This window comes from Crocodylus siamensis, chromosome 1 (genome assembly GCF_052110815.1).
Source record: "Crocodylus siamensis isolate JL-2025a chromosome 1, ASM5211081v1, whole genome shotgun sequence".
Classification (NCBI taxonomy): domain Eukaryota; kingdom Metazoa; phylum Chordata; order Crocodylia; family Crocodylidae; genus Crocodylus; species Crocodylus siamensis.
In genome coordinates, this window is record NC_143395.1 from 362,225,009 (window position 1) to 362,237,754 (window position 12,746).

General features: G+C 41.4%; 1 protein-coding gene across 11 annotated transcripts in view; it reads right to left on the minus strand.

Moving 5' to 3' along the window:
- ENOX1 (ecto-NOX disulfide-thiol exchanger 1) overlaps window positions 1-12,746 on the minus strand; it is a 536,440-nt gene that overhangs the window by 112,938 nt on the left and 410,756 nt on the right. For all 11 annotated transcript variants that reach the window (XR_016438859.1, XM_090025310.1, XM_090025275.1 and 8 more), the window contains one exon: window positions 4,034-4,246. Coding sequence is in view for 10 of the 11 variants with exons in the window: in XM_090025310.1 (XP_089881436.1) it covers window positions 4,034-4,246 (213 nt within the window). In the remaining variant the exon portion in view is untranslated. The remainder of the gene's footprint in view (window positions 1-4,033; window positions 4,247-12,746) is intronic.

Genomic DNA, 12,746 nt, shown 5'->3' on the forward strand with positions numbered 1-12,746 from the left:
GGATTATAGAAAAGTAGGGCTGGAAGAGACTTCATGAAATCACCTTATCTAGCTCCTGCTCAAGACAGGACCATCCCTTGCTAAATATCCCAGCTAAATGTCTGTCTAACTTGCTCTTGAAAATTTCCAGGGATGGAAATTCCAAAGCCTCCGTGGTTAGCCTGTTTCAATGTTTCACCACCCTTATAGGAAATTCTTCCTAATCTCTGGCCTAGATCTCTTCTGCTGCAATTTGAGGCCATTGCTCCTTCTCCTGTGCATCGCAGCCACAGAGAAAAGTATATCCCCACTTAGACAAGCTATATATGTAGGGTCTGGCCCTCTATTTATAAAGAATAAGAAACACTGACTTTCAGGAGTGCAGGCATCATAATGTGGGTATAACCACTGAAACCTTGTTGAAGGTTATGGTCTAGTTCTGTACAGTATTCAGCATGTCCTTAACTCCATCCCTGGTCTACAAAACACTTAAGCATGTGCATTGACCTCAGTGGGACTTCAGCATATGCTCAAATGCTCTAAGGCTTGATTCAACCAGGTGTTAAGTGCCCTGAACTCCTAGCTGAGTCAACAACTTGCAGGATTCAGATGAATAGGGGCAATTTGGGGCCTTGGATTGAAAAACTTATAGGTCAGGCTTATCATTTACTGGAAGACATCATGCATATTTAGTAACCCACACTGAACAAAGCATAGAATAATAATGCAAAGTCTTTAGGTGATATCCAGATCCCAAAGAATCCAACAGTAAACCTCAACTGACTTCAGTGATGCTAGGATAACATAGTGTGCTAGAAAGAAAGGATCCCAAGGTTGATAAAAACACAAAGGAAGAAGCCATCAGAAACACAAGAGGTTGAGACTATAGATGACATTGTTATACAGCAGCATACAAACAAGGAAGGAGGAACAGTAAAATACAGAGCAAATGCATGGAATCTTTCATCTTACAAGACGGCAAAAATGTATTTAAAAATATGAGATGGAAAATGGGGAGGGCAAAAAACAAACAAACAAGCCAGAGCTCCAGTTGAGGCTTATTCAAAATTTATGAGTGAAAAACTGCCCAATAAAATCCAGAATAAATATGCTACTCAAACATGGCTAAATGGAGCATAAGGGTCCTTAAAAAATATATCAAGGTAAAAAAGAACCCCACCCCCCCAGAGAACAGTAAACTTAATGACTGTTTTTATTTGCATTATGGAGGCACTTCATGACAACAACTGATATCAGGGCCCCTTTGCGCTAACCCTGTACACTACATGAGACTGTCTTGGTGTTGTAAATAGCTTAAAATCTAAATAAGGCCACCTACAAAAGAAGTCTATGCTATAAGGAGCAAAACCATTGAAGCATTGGAGTGAACACAGCTCGTTAAATTCTCAATTTTTGTGTAGTTAAAAAATCCATTTTTTATTATCGCTCTAGCTATCATTTATTAAACACAAGTTTTAGGATTTATAGGCTTCAGGGAGGAAAGCATGGTTTTAGGAGGAGATAAAAGGGAGTGGGTAGAAAATTTAGAAGGGAGTGCCAGGTGCATCAGTCCAATGGAATGACACAAGTGTGCCTCCCAACACAAATCTCCAGGAAAAACCCTGTATTGTAAAAAGTGTTTTACATCTGGAAAAACTACTAATCTAAAATAAAAGCAAGCAAATAGCTATTTTTCTCTTGCTTTATCCTTTTAATAACTGAAAAAGTCACATGAAAAACTATGACCATCTGTAGTATATAAAGCAGGGGCAGTAAACTGGTGGAGTGACAGCTATTAAACAGTTTATTTTGATGATTTCACTGGCATAAGCAGTCAGATAATTAGTTCATGTACTAAGCACTTGACTCAAATTCTGGTAATCTTCTAAGTACATGAAGATAGAAATTTGTAGCAGGGACTTGAATACCTGTAGGCCTTTTGTAGCTGAGCCATAAGCTGAAATGTTCAGGTCACACTAAACCTCATTAATAGGACAGTATTTTATATTGAGACCCACATGTAGTCTGTGTGTGTTCTGAACATGTGCACTTTTAGCCATCTTTCCTTTCTTTACTGCATTACTCATTTTCCCCTCTTATGTTGATATTTTTAAGTAATCTTCAATTTGTTCTTTTATGCTTCTCTCTGTGGAAAGGGTAACTATTATACCTGAGGTTATTTCACATATGTGTGTGTACACACACACACACACACACACATATGGGATATGTATGTGTTTTTGTATATACGCACACAGAGTACATAGGCTGCACTTCACTTTATACGCATACATACATACATAAGAATGGCATTTTTATAGCTAAAAATGGCATATAAGTGAAATGCAGTTTATCTGTTCATAAGACACATTAATGCTAATATGGGGGGGCAGTCTGTGGTGTTGAGAAAGTAACACCTTGCAGCATATGGCAAGCACATACACTTTGTGTTTATTTATATAAGTATGGGGATTGTGACATCTTTTACCCAGACTCTCTCTTCACTGACTTTCCCCTGAGAAACAGACCTGCCAGGGGGATATCTCCCTCCAGGGCATTATTAAGAGTTTGTTGGTCTTGCCTAACTAAGTCTCACATTTGAGGGCCAGCCCTGGGTTTTGAAGATCACAACTCTATACATAATAAGAGCTAACCAGACAATAAGACTGAAAGACTGACCCAAAACTACAGGGCTCTCAGTTTCCAAGTGACAGATATTCCACAACAGTTGGTGTGAACTGGGATAATTTAAATGCATTTAACTGAGGTTCTAATTGCTGACAATAAGAGATTTTTTGACAGTGCTAAACAAGTCATTTTTAAGTATTAGACTTGGTTGTTATACACATAAGTACTGACACCCTGGTATGCACTGAACAGCAGGACCATTTGTGATACTCACATTCCTCCTCATACTGATTTTCAGTCACAGAGGTGAAAGAAGAATTTCCTATCCCAATATGAATATTAATTGACCTTGAAAACTTACCAATTGAACATGTGTCCTCAGATAACAAATCCCTTTGTCTTTTAGCATAGCTTTTTGGAGATAACCCACAGTGTTTACTAAGTTACATTTTAAACAGAGGTCTGCTATTAATTTTAACGTAAACATCAAAGGCACAAAAGGACACTAAAGTGAAACATGCAGATTGACCTCATTCTGGTAAAACGTCTTAATTTTTTTGCCTTGCCTGTTTATAAAGGGCCTACCCTTTTGACTATTATATGGCTCACTCTTTGGTTTGCATGTGGTAATTAGAAACTAGCCTCTTTTTCACCAGTTTGGGTGAGAGATTTAATGAATCAAACCAGGTTTGTAGAGATGTTAGACATATTAAAAGCCTGCATAAATGAAGCACATTATTTGGAGAAGAAAAAAAAAAAAGAAGAGCCTAGGCAATTATACTGATTATTGTTTTATGAGGAAACCCCATTAAGGTAACTTCATTGATTATACTTCTGTGCTAAGAAAAAATTGCCAACACTAAATATTTAAGGCACTTTATCTGCCAAATGAACACTGGCAGAATATCAGCCAAGCACTCATGCTGCCAGCAGTAGTGCAGTATGTTCTTTTACTGTGAGGGTGGCCTCAGAGCACTATTAATAACTCCCTAAAACTTGTTCATTTCTATAACTTACTTTTACTTAACCACTGCCCAAAAATGTATTTTAATTGTTCTCTAATTCTGTAATTACAAAAGGATGGTTAGAATTCCTTATATCTACCAGTCACAAATTAGAAATGACTGCTCTCCAGACAAAGTGTGATCTCTGTTCCAGATCATGGAGGCATTTGGTTCATTTCCTGAAGAGTTATGGAGCCTACAGTATGTCTTAGTCTAGAAATAAAAAAACTACTGAAACTTTGCTCACCTTGAGACATAAGCTCTTAGGAATGGTCCTTGTTCCTCCAAATTGCCATAGAGTATGAAATAGGATATGAAAGTAGGATGTGACATTATTGTATCTACTTACCCCCAAATAAACAAAAAACACTACCACCACTACCACCATCACTACAACACTGGACAGAAAAGGGGTTACTTACATTGTGTGAGGATCCCTGTTAAGGCATTTTTAAAACTCTCCTTGGCTTGTTCCATTTCTTGCTCATGGGCTGCTTTTTCATTCATGAGGCGGCGGACGTGACTATTTGCTGACTGCACCATTGAATAGAATTGGTTTGCAGAGCGACGATTCACCTCGCCTCGCTCAATCCAGGTAAGCAGTACTGTGATGGCCTCAGAAAATTTGCTATCATCTAAAACAGTCAAACCACAGGTTTAAACTGACGGCATAAATATCCTAGTACAAATACATTTTCTGCTTTATGTCACATTAAAATCACCATAAATAATGTTTACACTGTATCATATTGGGCTTCACTTTTTTTGGTCTGTTGCTCCATCAGGGGAATGGAGTTGAAGTTATCATGTGAAGCTCCATAAACTGCCTCTCTGATCCTTTCTTCTGTTTTTTTTAATGTTTTTCTCTTTCAAAAAAAAATGTGACTTGAATCCTTGCTTATGCTAAGGCCCCTTTATGCTGCACTGGCAACATAAAGTGATCTTGAAAATGGATTAAGCACATTTTAAGGGGCCTTCGCACTTCCAGGGCATGAGTATAAATGAAAACCTGGTCTTGTCTCTCTGTTAGTGGAAGGATCTGGTTTGGTCATACTTGTGTCAACTGATTTCATGAAAATAATATTCCTTTTAATCACACAATGACTGAACTCAAATGAAAACACACAGATTAATTAGGATAGCCATTTAAACAGTTGCCTTTTTAAGAGGAGCTCCAAGCCATTATTCTGATTATTGTTTTATGAGGCAACCCTATTAAGTAAATTAATTGATCATATTTCTGTCCAAGTTGTTCAGCAGAATTCCATGGCAAGATTCTGCAGAAACAGTTAATACTTGAATTACAAAACTCATCTATATACTGTTCCAACAGTGCAATACCTTCTGATTGAATAATGTTTTAACTTGCAAATTTTGTAGTTTAATTTGAACTGAAACTGAGATAAAATTTCAAATGTTCTTCTGTTCCCCAGTATTATATGAAACAAGCAATTTTTAGCTGCAGAGTAGCAAGAGAAATAATTTGCAGTTTGTATGCCCTTTATTCATCTCACAAAACCCAGTCTCAAAATTGTACAGTTTATTACAAAACACAAAATTAGGGGGAAAAGACTTTTGTTTCTATTTGGAGGAAATGAGGTGGGAATAAGGGTAATACTTAGTATTGAAAAACAGCTAGTAATATGTTATGATTACTTTTGTCACTGAAACCTTGTTTTTGACCAAAAGGGGGAAAAAAAGAGGAATTAGTACTGCAAAATATAAAATAACAGTAGAAACAATTTAAAGCATGTTAGTAGCATTCATATGTTCAAAACACTGTATACACGTTGCTAATTTCACTTCACCAATAACCCTAAATAGGACCTGACTGAATATTACTGTCCCTCTTTCAGAAGTCAAAAACACAGGTTGAAATGACTTGGCCAGGACCACATGGAGAGGCTCATATAGAGCCACAGGACCTGGATACCCATCCCTGTGCTTAGACCACACTGAAAACTATGGCAACATCTACTATTATGATAGAGAATGGAACACATCTTGCTGGGGACCCAACGATCTGTAAGGCCCCTTCCAGCCACTAATAAACTATGAAACTAGGAAATGCCATTCTCCTTTAAAGAGCCTAATATGATTGGATTATGTGTTACATCTTTCAGGAGGCTCATAGGAAGTGTGGTGTATGGCAAGACTTTTTTGTGATTTTTACTATTCATCCGTGCCTGAAAGTCCCAGCAGATCATTATAGATGACTGGTCATACTTTTTCTCCCCCAGGTTGCACACCAGGGAATGACATGTTATATACCACATTGATATGCATGATATGAAACATTCCTTCCAGACAAAGACTACCCTGTTTGAAAACATGTTCATTGGTTGTAGTTAACCCTACAGACCACCTGAGTGCATTTAGCATCATATTAGTGAACAGATGATAAACAGAATGCTACTGTGAAGTGCTGACCACCCTAAGAGCTTTCTTCTCTGGGTTACTGACAAAGTTAAATTGCACTGATTATCCTCAACCAATGTATATCTGAGGTCACAGAGAGTGACTGTGATAATGAAATAATTTAGGTTGCAAATTTACATCTCCATTTCATCAAACTGGATTCCTTGGTATCCCTTGTCATCTATGAGCTGTGATAGGAACCTTTATAAAACTAATATCTAACACTAAAACCAACTGGATGGAAGAGAGAACAGAAAGCAAGGAGGAAAGCATCCTGATGAAGGGAAAGGACCTTGTAATTATTTCAGACTTTCAAGTAACATACAACTTTCTGCAGTGGTTTGTAATTAGTTGTTACCTCACTTCTTTTGGATTCCCAGGTGACAACAGGGACCTGGAGTATTTTCTGTCATGCTGAGTTGTCCTACCATCATGATTCTTACTGCGGCACATGGGCTGAACCACAACAGTTCATGTCCTTGTTACTTCTGCATGATATACTGCACTATCTAGGCATTATCATGTACTACTGGAATTTAGGGGCCCAATTTTAGGCAATCAAGTTTCAAAATGATGGCCTCAATAACATCAAAGTCTTCTGACATTAGAAACCATCTATCTCTGTGCTGACTTGTAAAAACGAACATTTTTAGTTAAGTTGCCCTTATTCTGGAATTATCTATTTTTTCCTATGTACCACAGCCCATGTTTGGCAGAGTACAGGATATTATGTGTGATACAGAGATGCATCTGTGCACTATGGTATTTTAGTCAATGTGGTATTGATTAATAGTGGATGAAGAGTGAGAAGCAGTAGATTTATTAAAATGTATATGGAATTTAATGTTGGAGGTCAGTGAAAGTGTTTAGATAAAACTAGGGACTATTTTAGTTCTGTGGCTATATTGCTGAGTCTTTAGTATAGTTCATTTAAATGTCTGGTCATATTCCCAGAGACTGAGATATATACATAATAAACATTCTAATAAAAACTGACTTTAGATCTTTTCAAAGCACCAGACCAAATTCTACAGCTGTATTAATGCACCCAGAATCCTCCAGTGGCACAGCCCCTCATTGTGTCATTTGGACACTAAACCATCACACGCACTTAATCTTTATCAGGATACATGGAAAATGAAGACATATTGTAAGAACACAAGAAGTCAGATCCTGGAGACTGTACAAAATAAAAACTAACAAAAAAGAATTATAATCATGAGGGGCCTGTTTCCATCACTTGTTTAGTGTGAGTATTTACAAGTATGGTACTCACCATCAATAAACAGAAGAACTGGGTTACAGATTATAACTGGAAAATATCTGGTAGGCCACCTTGTCTATCACACTTTCCACTGCAAAATTTTGGCTTGCAGTTTATTTTTTAATACTTTACCTAATCTTATTTCCTGTGAGGATGCCAACATCTGTTCCTCAAGAGACTGTTGCAACAAAGTCAACTAAACTGTGGAATAGTGGCTGTCACGAACCCATCCTTGTGGTACCATGGAGCCCCCAGTTTTCCCCACTTTTCTGATGCCTGTCCCAAGTTTTGACCAAGGTTTGCCCTGTGATAACTCCTTGTCCCCACAAGCCTCAGTTCCACTGATTTTATACCAGATCTTATAGTTGTAGTAGAAAAATCTCTGCCAGCTCTAGGTGGCCTCCACTTGGACTGTGAGAGAAATTTTTGGTCCCCTTTACATAGAATGGGTTAGCTTGGAATATTACTTGCCCAGAGATCACTCTTTCCCCAGGAAGTCAGTAAGGAGACAAAACAACAAAAAGATGCATTATATAAGAGAAGAGAATAATACAAGAAGAACATCAGTTTGAAGTAGGGGTGTCAAATGACTAAAAAATCTGATCGCAATTAGTTATACAATTAAAAAAATTAGTTGCAATTAATTGTGATTTTATTCGCAGAGCTAAAAACTCAAAACTGTGTGCAGAAAAACTCAAAATTATACAAAATTATGCAAGGTACTTTGTATGGTTGAGGGTGTGGTGTGTGTGAGGGGTGGAATTTGTGAAGTTGTGGGGGGCTGTGGGTGTGTGGGGGGGTTTGGAGTCCCCACATGTCCTGGCAGAATGCAGGGTACTATGGGTCAGGAGTGACGCGCAGCAGCAGGGCTGGGAGGGCTGTGGCTTCTGAGTGAGGAGCAGAGGTAGGGCATGGGCATATCACTGCCCCCCCAAAAAAACATATTGCACCCCCCCACACAGGTGTCCTCTTTTTTTTTGAAACTGGAAGTATGATAACCCTACACAAATGCAGTCTAGAGGTGTGTAGAGCGCTGCCAAGCAGGTAAGTCTGTGGAGGGGAAGGTGTAGGGGGAGAGGAAAGGGACAGAGGGTAGATCGAGTTCCCCACAGTGATGGAGGGAGTGGGGCAGCAACTGGGGTGAATGGGGTCCTGAGGCCAGGGTGGGTCATGGGACTGAGCTGCAGAAGGCTCATCCAGGGAAGCCTGGGGGGCGGGGGAGGAGGGTGCAGCTCTCTGCCACTGCGTGTACCTTTGGGGGAGGCATGGGTGGCATGTGCCACCTAGATTTGTGCATGAGGCGCCCCCCACCTGCCCAGTGGCAGGAGGCACAACAAAGCACTGCACAGTTCCTGGAGCAAAGGCAGCAGGGCGCAGAGCCCCAGCCCACAGCAGACAGCCCACTTCCACCCTACACACAAATCTGGGGGGCACATACCCCACATGTCTCCTCCACGGGTGTGCGCAGCAGTGGGGAGCTGTGCCTCCCTGCACCCTTGGACAAGCTTCCCATGGCTCCATCCCACAACCCACCCTAGCCCGAGAGCCCCATTCACACCAGCTCCTGCCCCGCTCCTCACCATGGGGGGCCTTGATCTGCCCCCCCCCCACACTCTCGGAAACTGCAGGCTTTCTACTGGCTAATGGACCATTTCACTCAGCTGCCTTTGCTATTGTGAAGTTGTTTTTCCCATCACAAGTACATAAAAACTTGAGTGCTCATTCCACCACTGGCCCCTTCTGTCTGAGATTAGAAGTGGAAATGGTCCTCGTCCTAAAACATAACAGCAAGAGATACTTAGCAGTTTTGCCAACTAACTTTTCCTGAAGTATGCATCCCTTAGTTCCTTTGATTAAACCATTTCCAGAATCATAAAGATACATGCAGACAACATAACATAATCTATACAGCGATAAAAGCAACATAAATTGGTAAACCGTTAATATGGGGTTTTCAGTGAGACCATATATGCTATATCAATACAAAAAACCAAGAAAATGTGTATGGCACTCCATGTACCCACAAGATGTGTTGTGGTTTATGACAGTAGCTTAATTAGGATTAATAGGACAAACTTATACATCACTGCATCATGTGCATTTTTTATAAGCTTAAATGCAAGAAAACTTTCTTAAGAGGTCCATTAAACTGTGGAATACAAGTCTTGCAATTCAGTTTAAACGTGATTTTCTTTTTAAGTCATATATCCTGTTAAACTTCAGCGATTCATTCTATATAGTTCATTCTGATTTTTCATGTTACATCCTTTGAATATTTTGGATGATTAGAATGAAGATAACAACTTTCATACAGATAGGGATAGTTAGCCATGTTAGTTTGAAGTAAGGCAGAATGCAGGGTTGGGTAGCAGCTTAGGGCATTTTTATATGTGCTCTCAGTGCCACTCTAATTAAAGCATCCACAGCAGTTCATACCAGTATACTTGCTTTTCAAAAAGGTGGTGGAGGCACTTTAACTAAAGCTCGTTGAACCAGCTTTAAATAAAGCCCATCAAACAAGCTTTAGTTAAACCACCCCTACCACCATGTTGAAGCACAGGGACACTGATACATGAGACAAGGAAGCTGGCTGGATTGTGCTAAATAGCATACTCCAGCAGACTTGCTTAATCTAGTCTGCTCCAACATGCTGTAATTACAGTACTTCAGAGCAGCTTCCCTACATGTGTATAGCCATCCTTAAAGACTGAATCATTCAGAAAGGCATAAACTATAGCTTACTTCAACACATGTTGTGAATGCATTCATAGCATAGCATGTGACCAAATATGCTTTAGCCTATGAAAGCTTATGCCTTTGTGAACAAGCTGGTCTTTAAGATGCCATCTTGGCTTGCCTTCTTCATATAAATGATGATGCTAATGCACTGTTCTAGCTTGTAAACACTCAAAACGCAGGTGATGTTGAGCGTTAAGTAAACGGAATTGAATGGTTTCTTCTCCTTTTATTTGTAGATATCTTGATAGTTACAATTTAACATGTAGAAGAGACTCAATACCTAATTTCGGTAAAGAAACAGACGGAAGTTAAGAGATATGGTAGGTAGCTGCTGCTTACTCCAGATACGACCTCTGAATGTATAGTTTCATAGATTTCATAGACATTAGGGCTGGAAGGGACCTCAGAAGATCGAGTCCAGCCCCCCACCCAAAGGGGAGGAGGTCAGTTGGGGTCATAGGATCCCAGCAAGAAAAGCATCCAATTTGCTCTTCAATGTAGGTGCTTGAACCACCTCCGATAGCAGGCTGTTCCAGACCTTGGGGGCTCAGACAGTAAAGAAATTCTTCCTTATGTCCAGCCCGAAACAGTCTTGTAGTAGTTTATGACCGTTCAACCTCATCATCACTTGGAGCACTCTGGTGAACAAAGGTTCCCCCAGATACTGGTGGTCACCCCTGATAAACTTAGAGATGGCCATCAGATCACCCCTGAGCCTGCGCTTTTCCAGGCTAAAGAGCCCCATGGCTCTCAGCCTGCCATTGTAAGGTCTGTTTTCCTGACCTCTGATCATGCATGTGGCTCTTCTCTGGACTCTCTCAAGCTTCTCCACATCCTTTTTGAATTGTGGGGCCCAAAACTGAATGAAGTACTCCAGCTGTGGCCTCACCAAGGCCAAGCACAAGGGGAGAATGACGTCCCAGGATTTGCTTGAGAAGCATCTATGGATGCAAGCCAGCGTTTTGGTCACTTTACTAGCTGCAGCATCGCATTGCAGGCTCATGTTCATCTTGTGGTCAATGATGACCCCAAAGTCTCTTTCTTCCATAGTGTTAGCCAGTGTAGCACTGCTAAGCCTATAAGGATGCTGCAGATTTTTCTTCCCAAGGTGGAGAACCTTGCATTTTTTGGTGTCAAGCACCATCATGTTCTCATTCGCCCATTTCATGAGCCCGTCGAGGTCCCCCTGGATCACCCGCCTTTCTCTTTGCCCTAAAATTTGGTGTCATCAGCAAACTTGGCCAGTCCACTTCCGAATCCAATATCCACATCATTAATGAAGATGATGAACAATATGGGTCCGAGGACAGAGCCTTGGGCGATCCCACTGGTCACAGGAAACCATGATGATTAGCTTCCATCCATTACTACCCTCTGGGTCCGACCACAAAGCCAATTTCCCAGCCAGCGGTTCATGGTGGACCCAAGGCCACAACTGGCCAGTTTCGCCAAGGGGTGATCATGGGATACCAGATCGAAGGCTTTTTTGAAGTCAAGATACATGACATGAATCTCTTCTCCCTTGTCCAGGTGATAGGTCATCTGGCCATAGAAGGAAATGAGATTGGTCAAGCAAGACCTACCCACAACAAACCCGTGCTGGTTATCCCTTAGGAAGTTGGCGTTGGCCAGTCCATTAAGAATGGCCTCTTTAATAAACTTTTCTAAGATCTTCCCCAGGATAGAAGTCAGGCTGATGGGTCTATAGTTAGCTGAATCCACTTTCCTCCCTTTCTTGAAGATAGGCACCACATTGGCCTTCTTCCAGTCTTCGGGCACTATACCAGAGTGCCAGGAGTTTTCAAAGATCTATGCCAGAGACTGGGCTATGACGCTCGCCAGCTCCTTGAGTACCCTGGGGTATAGATTGCTAGGGCTAGCTGACTAGAAGGTATCCAGCCTCTCAAGATGTTCCTTCATGAGGTCAGCATTAATGGAGAGCAGGGGTTCTCCCTCACCTGGACCTCCCTGTCCTGTAGCGGGCATGGGCCTCCCATGGGACTGATGAAAAACTGACGCAAAGTACCCATTTAATAGGTTGGCTTTTTCCTGGGCGTCAGTTGTCAGTTGCCCCATCTGGTTCAGCAGGGGTCCAATGTTGCCCTTGCTTTTCCTTTGGCTCCCCACATATTTGAAAAAGGACGTTTTATTGTCCTTGATGCTCGAAGGTAGTTGGAATTCAGTTGCAGCCTTAGCTTTCCTGGTTTGCTCCCTGCAAGACCACACCAGTGCCGAATAATCCTCCTTGGAGGGGAATCCCATCCTCCATCCTTTGTAGGCCTTGCTTTTTAGCCTCAGGAGGTCTGCTAGATCCCTGGAGAGCCAGGGGGGCTGCTGTGCCCTCTTGCTGCCTTTCCTTCAAGATGGAATAGAATTAGCTTGTGCATTGAGGATCGCTCCCTTGAGGAACAACCACTCTTCTTGAACTCCCATCTCCCTGGGGTCATGGTCCCTGAGGGCCTGACTGACTAGCCTCCTGAACTTGTCAAAGTCGGCTTTCCTGAAGTCAAAGTCTTCCATGTTGCTGACTGACTTGCCAGCTTTATGGCAGATGGTGAAGGTGATCAGCTCGTGGTCGCTGTCACCCAGCTTCCCATCGATCACTAGGTCTCCGATTAGGTCATCTCCAGTAGCCAGTACCAGGTTGAGCAGCGCTTTACCTCTCATTGGCCCATAGACTTCTTGAGTTAGACAGAGGTCATCCACGCACAAGA